Source organism: Cucurbita moschata, unplaced genomic scaffold (assembly GCF_002738365.1).
Source record: "Cucurbita moschata cultivar Rifu unplaced genomic scaffold, Cmos_1.0 Cmo_Scf00078, whole genome shotgun sequence".
NCBI classification, from domain to species: Eukaryota; Viridiplantae; Streptophyta; class Magnoliopsida; order Cucurbitales; family Cucurbitaceae; genus Cucurbita; species Cucurbita moschata.
This window is the reverse complement of record NW_019268594.1, coordinates 611,633-629,284: the sequence shown is the minus strand read 5'-3', so window position 1 is coordinate 629,284 and position 17,652 is coordinate 611,633. Positions and strand designations below refer to the sequence as shown.

General features: G+C 34.1%; 1 protein-coding gene across 1 annotated transcript; it reads right to left on the bottom strand.

Moving 5' to 3' along the window:
• Positions 1 to 2,448: 2,448 nt before the first annotated feature.
• Positions 2,449 to 5,256, bottom strand: LOC111438609 (exopolygalacturonase-like). The gene is made up of 4 exons (XM_023076477.1): positions 5,154 to 5,256; positions 3,274 to 3,461; positions 2,643 to 3,158; positions 2,449 to 2,562 (listed from the first exon to the last, which is right to left on the bottom strand). The coding sequence occupies exons 1-4, from the start codon at positions 5,254 to 5,256 to the stop codon at positions 2,449 to 2,451; spliced, it is 921 nt and encodes a 306-aa protein (XP_022932245.1).
• Positions 5,257 to 17,652: the final 12,396 nt, after the last annotated feature.

Below are 17,652 nucleotides of genomic sequence, written 5' to 3'. Positions count from 1 at the left end.
CTGGTAATACTTCCTTCTCTAAGGGTCACCCCTCTTCCATTGCATCACTTTGATCGTTAATCATGTGGTTTGAGCATCCTAAATCAATGATTCAGTCATCCTCGTAATCGATATGTTCTCACATCATCGCCATGAGCGCTAGCTCGTCTTCTTCTATGACACAAATTGCCTCTGCATCCCATTCCTCCTCAATCTCTATGTTGGAGGATGCCACATTGCTTTTGACAGACTTTTTCTTGGACCAACAATATCTGGACATGTGGCCCTTCTTCCCACAATTGCAGCACTTACCTTCAAATCTTTTTCCTTGAGAACTCATGTTGTCATTCTTTTAAGATCTCTCAGATTGTGCAGTTCCTTCATGACTTCTTCTTTTGTCACCATTTTTGTATCCACGTTTGGTAGACCACTTCTTATTGCTCCAACTTTCACTTGTGTATAGTGCTTCTTCTTCCTTAAATGTGATGTCTCCCATTTGTTTAGTCATGGCTTCTTGGCTGGCTAAAAAATTTTCAAACTCTACAAGTGATGGTTGAGCAGGCCATCCTTGTACAGCAATAACGAAGATTCTATATTCTGGTCGCAATCCGTGGATAATGATTCTCTTCATTCGAGATTCTCCAATGGCGGACTTTGAGTCTAGTTCAGTAATCTCCTGGCAGATTGATTTGACCTTGTGAAAGTACTGAGCAATCGTCATGTCACGTTCTGAAACTGACAACAACTCATTCTCTAGAATTTGTAGCCTCGTATCGTTCTTCTTTAAGAACAGCAGCATGAATGTGTCCCATGCTTCTTTCAGTGTCTTGTCATCCCAAATATGCTCTAACATCTCTTCTTCGATTATGGTCTTCAAGGAAAACATTGCTTTGCCTGCTTTGATTCTCCATTTGCGCAAGGTGCCGTTAGAATCCTCCTCTGGCAGCATAGTTTCACTCCCGCCAACCTCTTAAAAGGTCATGTCCTTGTACATAGGACATCATGCATGTTGCCTACGTGTTGTAGTTGTTGTTGTTGAGTTTCTTGATCCCTCCTACGATTTGGAAGTTAGTCATCGTGTTGCAATACCTCAGTAATACCAAACAAGTCTTTTCGACACAAAACTTGCAGAGTCACGGACTACTCACAACACAAAGAAAATCACTCACTGATAATCTCAAGAAACCGTTTCTGATGTGAAGATCAGACAGTGCTGCAACCACAAAGCATACTAAGAATACCAAGAGAATCGACAACCTACAGTAACCTCGTTCTGATACCAAATTGTTGAACACAACTCTCTGTAGGAAACACCTGCACTCTTTATTAACACCAATCAGGAAGAGATTACAAAACACTTTGTAGAATACTACTACTTTGTACAACAGACTTTCTAGAATACTACTATGTATTTCTTGGGATGATAACCTAGTTAGGGTTGAGGGGTATTATACTAGATACTTCACAATCTGAGCTTAACAAATCTAAATTTTTTTCCTAAAATATCTCATCTCTCCCCTATTTCTTGGGATGATAACCTGGTTGAAGGGTATTATATTAGATCCTTTAGATCTGAGCCTAACACATCTAAATTTTTTTCCTAAAATATCTCATCTCTCCCCTAAAATATCTTGTTATCTTTATTCTAAAATACTTAAATCATAAGTAGAGATGAGCTCATACAATTGTTGGGCTTGACACTGTTGGCTTGACACTGTTAGGCTAGTGATGATATTTTAATAGAAAGAACATATACAAAGCAACAACATACCACTTGAAAGACTTTTGAATATGAAAGCAATAACAAATATGTTCATCTACCCTATGATTCTAAGTAGACCTAAAGAAACTGATCATCGAACTTGTGACCCGACTTAAAATATTGAACATCTAGCCTATGGTAAAAAATCAAAACCACTACCATCTACCATGTAATAAGGAACCAAAATATAGGTAATCTTGCTTGTTGTGTGTGGACCCAACAATTTGAACAAAGCGTGGAGACAACCAACAACAAAAACTTGCTTTGTTCAATGATCCACGTAGAGAGACAACGACCAATTTTTTTAAGTTACATCTATGGTGGAACAAATAGAACATAGTCGATCGTGTGTTGTGTTTACTCTATTGTACATTCTTCTTTTTTACTTCTGAATAAATTAAACAATTCGTAAATATCTAATCCAATTGAAGAATTATGTGGGTATATGTATATCTATCATCATGTATATCATGTATATATACTATACAGTAACATTGGGACGAATTTCAAGTTATCTAAAAAAAGATATATATATTATTACTGTATTGAACCTTACTTTAGGTTCTAATTATTTTTAATTTAAGGAAGAACGAAGAACACAAAGTAATTAAAGGCAAGAGTTTGGAAATTGTTTGCCAAAAGCATGGCCCTTCACATTATTACAAATGGAAGTTGGTTGGCCAACACCCTTGAAGGGAAGGTTTATGTTATGCCTTCGCATGGTAAAACTTGGCTGCATTCCAATTTACTGCTACTTGGGTCGCTGAAGTCCCCCTAATATTTTCATATCTCACGTCTCGAATCTTCACTCTTGAGTTACTCTATCGACCACAAACAACATTCATTAATACCATTTTCAGTTTTACTTTACCCAACGACTATCAAATTTGAAAATATATACCATTTTATCTCTGTTACAATCAAGACAATATTTTTTATCAATGACGATAGGACTTTTTACGTCCTTCATTTCGAGATTGAGAAAAGCGATATTGGTAACAAAACTAGGAAGTGAAGATGACCATGTTTTGATCCTCACACCATTGTTTGTGCCAACAAATGTGGAGTCTCTAACTATGACTTCAGAAACATCTTCTTCATTTGGGTACTTTCCAAGGCTACCGATGCTAACTCCATGACCTGGACCACACTGGATGTCTGTTATGTTGATGAATTTACTTCCAGGACCAAGAGAGATGCAATCGTCTCCCGTTTCGAATCTTGAATGCACAATGTTGATACCACTTGACTTGGAAATGTGGATTCCATCTGTGTTGGGGCTATCTTCTGGAGCCATTACTCTAATGTGATCAAACATGACATCACTACATCCATGCACACCAAAATGGAAGCATTTGCTATTGTACGATGTTATACCCGTAATTCTCGCATGGTTGATTTTATTGAGTTTCATAGACTACATATAAACACTTTCACAGTCACTAAACAAATAACTTAGAAAAAAAGAAAAAAAAAAGTGAATTCCTATTCCATCTAACACTTTAACCAAAAAATCAAGAAAAAGGACTTACAATCGGACGGTTAAAGGTTTTGATAGACCAAGCTGAAGAACCGCGACCGTTCAAGCTGCCATAACCGTCGACAAAAAAGTTGTCGACTTCATAGATACTCAACCAAGTTTGGCCAGTGGCGAAATGTTGGTCGATAGGAGCCAACAATTCGCCATTAATCCATAGACCAATGAATCCTTTACATCGACCTTTAAGCACCAACGGAAGAATTAGAAACCTCCCATGTAGTACTAACACTACACCACCTCCATCACCCCAACAAGCTTGGCTTTATAATCTTCTTTCAACAAAATAACCAAACTTTAAATTTTATTAGTTTTGGAATTTTTTGTAATTCTTTTAAATTTAAATAAAAAAAAACACTTAATGATCAAATAAGCCTTTTATTTTCTTAACCTAGAAACAAAGACAATAGCTAAGCTCCCTTTGATATTGTTTTCGGTTGTGGGATTGTTATCAAAATTTCAAAATAAAAAACCATGTTTTTTTTTAAATACTTTTTTTATTTAAAAAATTATTGTTTAGAATTTTGAAAATATGTGTACAGGTGAGATCGATAATGAAACAAAGAAAAAGTAAAAAACAAGAAAGGAGACCTAAGAAACTCTAATCTTATTGTTTCTAAAAGTTCTACCACATTTTGAAAATAAAGTAAAAATTTTAAGAATGCTTGGGCTTCTAATTCTTCTGTTTCTCAAAAACTTTTAAAAGAAATATAAAACATGTAAGAGCTCAAGCCCTCGGTAACAAATATTATCGGTCCGCCTCACGATTTTAAACACGTCTGTTAGGAAAAGATTTCCACACCCCAGTAAGAAATGTATCGTTCCCTTCTTAAGCTGACGTGGAATTTCAAAAAATGAAATAAGAAACAGAAGGTAGTGCTATCAGTTCGTCCATCATTTCTCGCCCCAAATGGCATGATGTTGAACACATTTTGGGCATAACATTGGGAATGCAAAGTAAAATGGTAATCAACACTAAACATTCAATATGTGATATTCAAACCCATTTTTCTCTCTTCTTCTACGATGCATGCCTGGTTTTTGCTCTCCACTTTTCTTTATTTTTACAACAAATTTTTAACACCCACAAATGGAAGTCTCTTCCAACTCAGATTTTATTCTTTTATTGCAAAATCATTACATTTTGAAATGAAGTTTTTTGTCTATTTATACATTGATTGAAAAATGTATAGAGTTATTACACGAAATTCAATTTAAGTTTAATAGATCAAAATTTAGAATTTAAGAACTTAACCGTAATGTCACTTGTCCAACTCCAACAATAAGGTTACTTACTTATTTGGTCTTGATCGAAGTCCCTAACTATTCTGTAGTTGCTTCGGAGCTATTCTCCAAATATTTAACTTCACCTATACTAACCCATATCACATTCTCGAGGACATACGATTACACATACTATAGCTAAGTGAATTGATTACTCCTAATTTTATTTCAAAAGTATTTACTTTGCGCAAAAAGGAGTCTTACTGGCCTTAAATAGCCTCAATAAGGTCTAGATATAAAATATGAATATCGAGTCGTTTAAGCCGTCAAGTAGAGCCGCCAAGCCGAGCCAAGATGAGCCCGATTGGGAGCAGGACACGTGATATAAAAATATGAATATCGAGTCGTTTAAGCCGTCAAGTAGAGCCGCCAAGATGAGCCGCGATTGGGAGCAGGACACGTGCAAGGCACGTGCGGTGCTGAGGGGGCGTGGGTCGTCACTCATGTTGAGGCACAGACTTCGGGTCAACGAGCAGATCGGGCTTCACGCTTTCGGTCTAGGCAGTGGAAGAGTGGTTGGGTCGTTTGATCGTAGGTCGTACGCTTCTGGGTTGGGTTGAAGCACGTTGCGAGTGGGTCCATGGGCCATACCTGAGTCTAAGTGTTCAACCCATGGAGCACATCTTCTCAACCCGACTCTTGATGATTCTCTTGTGGGTCGTTTATGACTTATCTCCGACGACGCCTTCTTCATTCAATAACGCTATCTATGGTGACAACGACACTACGATCTGCTACATCCACTACCACGTTGAGGCTTTCTTGAAGAGTAAAAAATCACGTCATCGGAGTGAGATCCGCCGGTGAGGACTCTTTCTCTCTATCTCTTTTCTCTCTCGGCTACGTGTGTAAGTTTTAGAGTGAAGGCAAGATTGTGCTGGTTATGGAGGGTATGAGTTGGGAGTTTATGAAGGGGCATGTTGCAGTTTGAATCTGCGAAAAGAGCGCCTCGTTAGATATCTAGCAATTTTCGACGAGGGTTGATTTTTTTTTAAAATATCTATCGTTACATTATACCCTCCTAAAAAGGACATTCGTCCTCGAAAGTGTCTACATTAAGAAATAGTTATGGGTATTTCTCCTCATTTCGTCCTCCCGTTCCCACGTAGGCTCCTTTATTTGCTAGTTTCTCCACAACACTTTGACAAAAGCAATGTCCTTGGTGTGTAAAGTTTGTACTTCACATGTCAAGACCCTCACTAGTCTTTCTTCGTAACTCAAGCCTTCTACCACCTCCAAGGGCTCATAATCTATCACATGCGTGGGATTATTGACCCTTATGCTGAAGCAATCCAAAAAGCAAACTTTTTGGGGATGACCTGAAAATTTTAATCCACATCAGCAGTACACGTGGGTCATTGACTACCAAATTAGAAACATCCTAGGTAGACGATTTTATCCTTTCTCAGCCCTCAATGAGAAGAAACAAACATTATAAAAGGAAAATGATACTCAAAAAGGGAGTGGAGCCACACTTTGGGAGAAAAATCGGATTAGACATCAGCAGCCTCTGCTGCAATAAATTGTTGTGAAATCAGAGAAAAAGAAGAGAACCCTAATCCAGCAGTCATTGATGGCAAAACGAAAAAGGAGACCAACAAGGATTGATTAGGGCAAAGAGGTGGATGTACGAGCTCAAGGGATGAGAACTTCCATTGACGAACGACAACAAAGCGGGATAACTCTCTATGTCCTTATTCTCTTTTTTTATTCCATCAATCTTACTTGATTGAGATGCGGATTCCTCTATTTAATTCAGTTTGTATGGAGAGCTAAACTTTATAGGGGAGGCGTGAGAGTTTTATATAGTTTAAATATGTTGGCAGTATAATCTTAGTTGATTAAAGAGTTGTTGTTAATGATTTACATGTGTGTTTAATTAGCTACTTTACGTACATAGTTGTTCTCTTATTCGGGAGAAGAGAGGGAGCAATGAACTCCTTTTTAATACTTCACTTTCATCGGAAGGCAACTTGAAGGGTAATAAAAGGGTTAGAAATAATTCTTCTCCTAGAGTCTTGTTAATAGAAATTACAAACGATTATGAAAATAATCCCCATGCATGACCCTCCGAAGTGAGCTTGGAAATCTTTTAAAAGAACTAATCTCCCACAAAACTCAATAACTTATCTATTTAATCTCTTTTTGCCGAACCTTCCTCATTATCATTGATTTTCTCATCATTTTCTGTTATTCGACTGCAGTGACACTTTGCTTTAGTTTTATTTAATTGGTCAAAATCACCAACACTCATTTGAATGTTACCCAAAAACTACTTAATTTATAGCAATTAAATTAACCAAAAAGATAGGTTCTCCGTGGAATCGAAAATTTACTTATTACTTGCTACTTGTGATAGTGTATACTTACACTTATTCTTGTGAATTTTCCATCATTTTATTATATACATCCACAAGCGACCAATTTTTTGGCGCCATTTTCGGGGAAGCTAATTTGGTTATTTTACTTGTTGTGGATTTTCGTGAGTTGGATCCAAAAAGAAGCTAGAGTAAGTTGTTCTACTGCTGAATTAACTGCTGCAGAATTCTGTGCATGAACCCACCTACGGGTTTGGAATTTATTTTTGATCCCGAAATAGAGAGAACCTTTAGACAAAAGTTGAGGGATAAGAATATACAGCAAATGGCCCAACTAAATTGGGAGTTTGAAAATCTAGCGATTGATGGCTAATCAAGAAAGAATTACTGCTAATGCCATTCATTTAGTAGATGATAGAGAAAGAGCAATCCGAGCATATGCACACCCAGCTGTGGAAGAGCTAAATCTGTGCATTATTAGACTTGAAATGCAAGCAACCACATTTGAGCTAATGCCCTTGATGTTTCATATGTTGCAAACCATTTGGACAATTTCATGGACTACCGTCGGAAGATCCCCACCTACACCTAAAATCATTTTTGGGAGTTAGTGACTCATTTTGATTTCAAGGAGTGGATAAAGACGATTAGATTGAACTTATTCCCTTATTCCTTAAAATATGGTGCGAAATCATGGTTGAATACCTTAGCATCGGGAACAATCGATGTGAGAAGCAATCCAGGAAAGAAGACCCAGTACTTGAAGTTGAAGCTTATCTTCTATCAATGCTCAACTAGCTTCGGTGACTAATATTTTAAAAAACCTAGCGTTGGGACAAGGCTCAATGACCAAAGCACCAGCCCATACAACTGTTGTAATGACCCAGACAGCAGGTGAATCTTGTGTATATTGTGGAGACGAACACACTTTTGATCAATGTCCAAGCAATTCAAACTCAATTTTTTATGTGGGGAATCAAGCTAGTCAAGGCAACCCGAAAAATAATCCCTTCTCAAATACTTATAATCTTGGGTGAAGAAACTATCCAAACTTCTCATGAAAGGGACAAGGCTCATACAACTAACAAATGCCACCTGAAGCAAATTACCTTCCGGGTTTTGGATTACAAAATCAATTGGCATATGGTTCTCAACAAGCCAACACTCAAGGGAAAGGAACTAGCCAAACTCAACATATATCGGGAAAATCATTTGAGAGCCTAATATGGCTAAAAATGATGTTGTGATACAAAGACAACAAGCATCATTGAAATTTGGAAGTTCAAGTAAGTCAATTAGCAAATGAGTTACGAAATAGACCTCTTCGTAAGCTGCCAATAGACACCAAAATGCCAAAAAGAGAGGTCATGGAGCAATGCCAAGCAATAGAATTGAGAAGTGGGAAAGAAATACTCAATAGGGGAGAAAGAATAAAGAACACAATGATAGTCACTCTCAAAAAGTTGCTGATATACAACAGAGAAAGGAGGAGCTACTGTATAGAAAGAACACAACAAAAATTATACAGAAACTATGGAGCCTCCTAAAACACAAACAGCAGTCAGCAATGGACAAGAAAGTATAACATACACATCTCCTTTTCCACAAAGAATAAAAAGGAAGAAGGAAGAAGCCCACTTTGAGAAGTTCATGGATATATTTAAGGAAATTCACATACACATACCATTAGTGGAAGCTTTGAAGCAAATGCCAAATTATGTGAAATTCTTGAAGGATGTGCTAATCAATAGAAGAAAGTTTGAAGAATTCAAGGTGGTACCATTGAATGAAGAGTGTAGTGTAATATTGAAAAACGAGATCCCACTGAAGGAGAAAGACCTCAATTCATTCACAATTCCAATATCAATAGGAGGGAAGAAGTTAGGTCAAGCATTATATGATTTGGGATCAAGCATTAATCTAATGTCGCTGTCTATTTACAAAAAGTTAGGTATTTGTGAAACTAGACCAACTACAGTCATCCTTCAACTAATAGATCGGTCTTTCACTCATCTAGAAGAAAAGAATTGAAGATATCCTAATTCAAGTTGACAAATTCATATTTCCAACAGATTTTATTATTTTGGATTATGAAGCGGACCATGATGTACCAATTATCTTAGGGAAACCATTTTTGAAAATCGGAAGAACATTGGCAGATGTCCACAAGGGAACTATAATGTTGAGAATGAATGACCAACAAATAGAATTTCATATGATTGACAACATGAAATATCTAGTAGTAGTAGAGGAATGCTCAGTAATTTATAAATTGACAGAGAATCCAGCAACTAATAGTTGGAAACAGCAACAAGAAGAAGACAGCAGCGGAAATAATTGCACTAAACAACAAGCAGAACTGGAGAAAACTGTAAGAGTTTTTGAATCACAGGAATTAGAGGAAAGAATAAATTTATCAATGAGTATCTATCGATGACACACCCTTGAACTACATCTTAGAAGAAGAACTATTTGATATATGGGAGATGGACTTCATGAAATTATTCTCACCCACTGTAGGATGGAGAGTTACGAAGGGACATCATTTCTTTGACAATGGATAACTGGGAAAAAAATGAAAAGAGAAAGAGGGAGCTAGTCATAATTTGCAAACAAATATATGAATATCTGAGTAAGCTAAGTTAGTTTTTCTTCTCTTTTTATTTATGCAATTATATAGTTGTTTTTAAATAGTTGCCTTCACTTTCCTTAGAATGATAGTCTTTTAGATTTTATTTTATTTGTTGTCGTGAATAACTCGCATGCTCTAAGGAAGTTAAACAAATTTTGTAGATGAATTAGGGAGATTTAGATGTGGTTAGGTATGCTAATTTTATCATATTAAGGAGGTTAATTACACTTAGTGCATGCTAGGATGTGATTGATTGATGACAAATATTATTCTCTTGTAGTGCACGTTGCCACATAGTTGTCTTGTTCCTTTTCATTTGCATATGGTTTTATTTTATTTAAATGTTGTACACTTTCTCATCCAACTACATGTCAAGGCACCACCACAAAAGAAAGTTTTTTATGAACACTCTAAAAGATTTTCTAACCCCTCCAAGTAAAGAAATGTGTATGGAGAAGAGAAATTGACAGAAAATATGCCTTGTATATTCTTAGGTAAGCTTGAATGGTAAAAAAGGGGCTGCTAGACATCATAATTCAAATGCAACAAGAGACCGCACCAGCGCTAGACTGATGGCAGATTTACAGCAACAATATTTCCAAGTTTCTAGAGAAAGTTTTAAAAGAATGGAGCCACAAAAAATCTTCAGCCTAAAGATAAGGGAATTATTAAACACACCCTCTACAATTTTATTAAGTTGTTTTGAAGCATGCATCCATATTTTGTTGTCTACTTTTGTTTTATTGACGGCATATAATTTTGAATGATGTCCATGCATACACCTTAAAAACATGAGCTTTATTAGATAGGGTAATATATCATGCATTTTTTAGTATGCAGTAGGGATGCTTTGTGCAAGAACTAGAGATCTAGTGTAAAGTGCTTCAATGTGATAAATAAAACACTAAGGTGAGAGGTGTGTTTCCTTAAAAATATATATATATATATATAACTCGAAAAAAAAAAGTTAAGATAATTAAAGCTCAAATTGAGGAGTATTCATCAAAGTTAAGGTGGGGATACAATCTACTATAATCCATCTTAACCAACAAGAATTCTCATAATTCACCCCATCTTTAGACCATTTCCCAACAAAAACAATAACCAAGAGTTTGCACCTCAAATTACTTTCAAGAATGATTCCACACCACACACCAATGCTCATGGAGGACAATGGCTAGTTTAAGTTTGGGGTATTAAAACAACTCTATCACCCCATGCAAAAAATAAATAAATAATAAAAAAATAAAAAAATCATACTCGAGACCACTCCTCCTCGACCTAAAACTTGAACTCTCAATGCTAAAAAAAATGGAAGCAAACATATTGTCCTATTTGCTCGTTGTCAGACAATCTGCATCACTAATGGAGGTGTCAAAATCGAAGGTAATCGAGATGTAAGAAAAAAGAAGAGAAAGTTATCCTTATTATTTAGGTGAGTTGCATCACACATGTGGCCATACTGAAAACTACAGGATGCTAGCAAGAGAGGTGAGCTAAGGAAGAATGAGTGTTAGCCTATGTAGTCATCCCTTAAAGACTTAGGTGATCAGATGGAGGCACCTAGAGAATAGGGGGATGGCTTATTCTTGAGACAAAAAAAAGTGTGATGATAAGAGAAAATTAATGAAATAAAGTGTGAAACCAAGTCACAAAAGTAAAGGTAAAAGGAATGGTAATCATTCTAGAAGTGTTTCGGGGAATACGGTGGAAGTGAGGAATGTATTATTTTTACTGTAAGATTTGGTTATGAGTGTAGGGTGAATTGTGGGGAAAAACTTAGTTGAGAAACGAATATAAGGAATGTGATCTAAATAATGTCTTTGATGAATACTCTACAAACATAAATATATGTAGAATTTTCTTTTTTTTTTTTGTTAATGATAAAAAAAATGGAGAGTGGAGAGATAGTGGGCTAGTGGCTTATTCGGAGAGATAGTGCACTATTCCTAGTTTCAGAGTTTTAGCTCATTTCTTCTCACACTTGATTTTTCTTGCACTCACGTTGACACGTCCCTTTTTGTCTTTCATCAGCAATCTAACCTTATCTATTTGCTTCTTCATGTTGATGATATTATTGTTACCAGCAACAACTCATTTTTTATTGACAGTTTTACTCGTAAGCTTTGTTTTGAGTTTGCTACCAAAGATTTGGGTTCTCTTAGTTACTTTCTTGGTCTTGAAGCTTCACACACTCCTAGTAGTCTCTTTATTAGTTAGTTAAAATATGCTCGAGATATTCTTACTCGTGTCCAGTTACTCGATAGCAAACCAATCCACACTCCCACGTTTGTTTCTCAACACCTGACTGCTGATGATTCTCCTTTCTCTAATCCTACTCTCTATAGATCTCTTGTTGGCACCCTTCAGTACTTGACCATTACGCGTCCAGATATTGTCTATGTTGTCAATTCTGTCAGTCAATTTTTGCATGTCCCTATTGCATATCACTTTCTTGCTGTCAAACGTATTCTTCGCTATGTCAAAGGAACACTCCACTTTGATCTTACCTTTCATCCATCAACTATTCCTAGTGCGCTAGTGGCTTATTCAAATGCTAATTGGGCTGGTTGTCTCGACACTCCTCGTACTACATCCAACTATTCTATTTATCTTTGTAATAATCTCGTTTCTTGGAGTGCAAAAAAGCAACCTATTGTCTCACGCTCCAACTCTGAATATGAGTATCGTGCTCTTGCCACAACTGCTGCTAAACTTCTTTGGGTTACGCATTTTTTGCATGACCTCAACAAGCGGGCGAAACATGTTGAACTAGATTATCATTTTCTTTGAAAACTTATTATCGCTGGCAAAAATTGCACACAATATGTATCTAAAAAAAATGAACTCTTCTTCCACGTAGCGGAAGCATTGGGAACCGTTTTGATTTTTATTATGAATTAAAACAAAGCAATAAATAGGAGAGTAATAAGGGATTGGAGAACAATAGTTTCGAAAATTCTGTGTAAATGTAATTTCATTCGAGAAAGTGGGAGAGATTAGTGTGTATTTGACTCGACCCGAGGGTCCCATTTATAGAGACTCTTGGAGAATATTTATCAAATAATATATTTACATATTTAATATATTAGGATATAATATCTTATATAAATCATATTTAAATATTATAAGACATCATAATATATATTTAACTCATTTCAATCTCATTCAAATTTCAAAGATATTTTTATTTAATGTACCAAAATATATTAATTAATTTAATATTTAATTGTATCAAATACAATAAATATATTTTTCTTTTAATATATCTAATATATTAGATATTAATTTGAACCCTTCAAATTAAATATATTTTCTCCATTTATTTAATATATCTAATATATTAAATCTTAATTTGACGTTATGATGAGCTAGCAATGAGATCTTATGGACGTATAAATTATAAGCTCCAATGATATAAAATTAATTAATTAAACTCTTTAATTATTCAATTTTTATTCATTAACTATAAGTCACTCCACTGTAGACCTAGAGTTGCACTCTTATGCATTCTAGGCAAGTTATGTCTATTGATATAAGTATTACAAGCAAGTCGATCCTTCACGAGTTGTTCATAATTACAGCTGGGTCAAAAGTCCGTTTTACCCCTGTAATTACATTTTTCACCTTAAATATCACTGATTCTCTAATGAATAATTTGTTTATGATCCAATCATAAACCAAGTCCCTCTCACGCCATTGAGAGGGTGGGGCCCCATTGTTCAAGTCCCAAAATCGGTACTTAAGAGAACAACTCATCTCCTTTCCTTATGCGGAAAGGAGTGAATTCCATCTCGTGATATTGTGTTTTCAATTCCCTTTTTTGGTCAAGTCCCCAAAATGATAGGCAAATTGAATCGGCTAAAAGAGTCATTCTCACCCCTGTAAATTAACAGACAAGCCCTCACAGGCAGGAGTTCATAACTTACTCAGGATTAAGATCAAGTCGCATATGATCATCATGTGAAATATTAATCTTCTCAATTAATGGAGTTATAAAGAGAGATTAAATATTTCTTTGTCCAATCTTATACAAACTCATGATTCCCCACTTACATGTCTTCACATGAACGATTTGGATGAAATCATTTGTAACGATTACAAAGTGGGTCGTATCAACAGTGTTTCCAGGATAAGGCACCCAACCTTATCCATATACAATAGACCCTTTAGGTTATTACTTGAACACGATCCTCTTGTATGTCAACCACATACTGTTGGATTTTCATACCATGGATAACAATTAAATTACAAATAAAATAATAAAAATTATTGTTAGAAGACTAAATAATTAATCACGAGACTTTAGGACATAAATTCCAACAATCTCCCACTTGCACTAGAATTGGTTTCTATACCCAACATGTTCTCCGACTTGCCCTAGAGAAGATGAGACATGTATCGTAATCCTAGACATTCTGGGTGACCTTCAAACATAAATTTCTCTAAATTTATGTAACTAGTGTATCACTTAAATATCAAATCTTTAACTCCATACACAAAATAAAAAAATTCTCATTATCCATCTATACTTTAAGAAAACTTTAATTTTTCACTTAATGGTCATACCATTAGTTTAACTAATATAGTCTAGCTAACGGTATATTTAATGTTAATTCTCATCTATTCATTAATTGTCTTCCACTCACGAAAGATAATTAATCATACTCTCAATATTTGAGGTTACTTACGATACTATTCCTCTGACTCCATATTTCAATGATCATTATGATTCATTAAAGGCTTGCATCAAATATTTGACAATAATTTTGTCAATATAATATATATGGGACAATATTACCATTTATCCTTAAATCTCTATTTTTAAGACATACATAATTATCTCAAATCATTTATTTGGAATTGGTTAGATTACATTCTTCATAATAAGTAATATGTTATCAACATTTTAAAAAAAAAATTGAGAAAATCCATTAATCAATTAATGGTTTTCTCAACTTATTTAAGGTTATAGGTTATTAAACCTTCTATTCAAAAATCTATAGGTTAAATTCATTTCAAAAACTTTACTCAGTTTAGCAAATATTTTAGTTTTGATTTTTAATAATAAATTCATATAATAATATGTGTAGATGTATGTTCTTAAATTTCTTTTCACAAAAGAATTAAATATTCATTTAACATAAGTATACTTTGGCTACTTTATCCCGTAACGTTCCATTCTTTAATGTGAGTCCTATTTTAAGGATCAGTATCTTTTATCTATACATAATTTTTTTTTTTTTTTTTTTTTTTTTTTTTTTTTTTTTTGTAAATTCATTCATATCAATTTAATCTCATCAAGAACATATACAAATCCTTAGATTTTATGACTGTAAATCACTTATACTTGGTTGTCACTCTCATAACTATTTTGAGGGTAATAAGCCTTCAACTTGGTCATCTAACATGAAAATATGGAAACCAATAGGATTGAGTCTCATAACTCTCCCACTACGATGAGGTTTATCCAATTAACGACTAGGATGCACTTGACTCAAGTGAATTTAAATTGTTAACCACTTTTGTTAACTATTAATGGCTTCACTTGGAACTATTTAATTAACATTATCTCACCTGGTTAACGGTGTATGTTCTTTTATTTGAACTTCTTTAGAAATTATATTTGTCATACAAAAATGTTTCCATTTAGAAGTAGCCTACCCTTACTCAAATTTAGTAAATTAAGTTTAATTTCAATGGTTAAGGATATTTAGTAATAAATTATAGTTTACCATATATATTATATTTGATATTTTATTATAAGGCAAATATCTAACATTTGCTTTATTACTAGACGTATCTTTCCATTTATTGTTATTTCCATTTATTAGTATTTCCATATCCTTGTAATTTATTTGATTATAAATAAGATAACTTTCACATCATTTAGGTGTGGTGGATTCAGCAAACATTCACACCAATAATTGTCACATAGATAATTTCGAAGGCAATTATGTTCACTATGCAATCCCTATTGCATATCCTAACAAGAGTTCAGGAATGGTGTATAATCTAACTTTAGTCTCATTTTTTTCTTGAACTTTTCAAAAAAAAAATAGACTAAGTTACATTTGGCAAAGATACTTATATATTGAATAATCATCAGTCATATTGATAAAATATTAACAATATTCTTTGGTTTTTACATTTACTAGATTTGGTCAAAATGCATAAGCCCAAAATGCTCTTTGATCTTGTAGCCTTATTCAATGAAAGCTCAATGATTATCTTGCATGAAAAGCAAGATCTATAGACATGTAAAGTAATTAACTCCAACGTTTATAGAATTACCTTTTACTTGTCTTTTCATTTTATTCAATTTGAAATTAATCAAATGAACAGCCAAAGACAAGTTTATCTTTTTGAAGAAAACAGTTTGTCTTTTTATTCTTGATTCTCTAATCATGAATATCTCAATATTTCGTAGTATAGTAAGTATAACATTTTAACACATACTAATGGTACTTAATTTGAGCTAAACATATTTTCAAATAATTTTGAAAATATAAACTTTATTACGAAGTAATTCATGAATAGAGGAATTGAATTTATCTTATAGTTACTAAAAACACCATATTCAACATTTAGTAATAGGTTTTATTTAACGGCATCTTAATGTCAGCCTCTACACTAACTGAAATTGATTTTCTAGTGTCAACCAGTAGAATCTATTCTACCTCGTCAAGTATTTTCCAAGAATTACATATAAATGTATGAAGAACAAATCATGACCGTAGATCTTACCTCAACTATCCAGTTTCACTTAGTCTCCACAAAAAATCTAGTAAATCAAATTTACTTTCATTTAGATTTTTCTTTCCATAGAGTAATTTCGAAAATCTCTCTTAGTATAAGTGTCTCGCTAGTTTGGAACTATTTCCTACCATAGGATCAATCATAAGATTTTTTTTCTTCAATTTTGTAATACTTAATTTCGAGATCATTTAGATAATTATCAAAGTTTAGCTTCTATTATTGACTTAAGCATCTCGTCTGTTTTTGTTATTTTCTTATCTTTTAGTCATGACATCCAACATGTCAACTACACCATATGAACAAAGCTTTCTCATCACCTTTGATTCACCCATCGTGTGCTCTTAGAATAATTCGATTCACATTGACAATAGGTCTTGAGAACATTTCTCAATAAAGACAAAAAAAAAAATTTATATACTATCATCAAAGTGCTAATATTATTTTCTCAAGTATTAAAATTTTCTCGATGTGACTGATCAGTGGTGAAAATTAAATAATTGAGATAATTTGAACATAATATTTGAAATATATAAAATATTATTTAATTATAGACAATCAACTATCCATTCAATTTCGGCAGAGAGAACAAACAATTTTATAAAATGAACCTTATAAATTATTTCTAATGCTATGGTATTTTAATGATTTAGAACAAGTGCCGGGAGTAGGGTAGGTCAAGTGTTCTTTCACGAAAGACAATCTCAACCAAACATTATACCAGAATAACTCTTATTCCTATAATATTTAGTTACCATTAGTTTGGTCAAGAACATCATTTACAACCTTAATGATCTCTTCGTAAATGTAACCCGTTGTCGCCGTAGGGTAGGTCAAGTATTGAAAATAAAATTACTATCTTATCCTTCTCAAGAGTTCTCCCTGATATTGACCCATGCAAACATCTTTCGTAGGGGAACGGTCCAAAAGCTGCCACGAGGCCTCACATAGATCTCATGTTATGAACCAATGATGGAGACCATAAGATATGTTGACACATTCCCTTCTTCCATTTACTCTAAATACTTTCTCAAAAGATTCACTTTGATATTGACTCATGCAAACACGTTCCATAAGAGACGGTCCAAAAGCCGTCACGAGGCTCCACATGAATCTCACAGTGTGAATCAATAATTGAGAACGTAGGATATCTTGACATGTGTCCTTAATATATTTATATCTTGATAGACGTCCTTCTCCCCTATGTATTTTGAAATAGGGTTTTCTATTACTCAGACAAATTAGGCTAATCACATTTATCTAAGTTTCCAATCTACCCTTTCATAACCCTCATGTTGGTTAGATTGTTTTTAACTTGAATTGTCGAAGTTTTTAAACTATTAAAAAAACTAAATGACATACTTTATATATTTAATCAATTAAT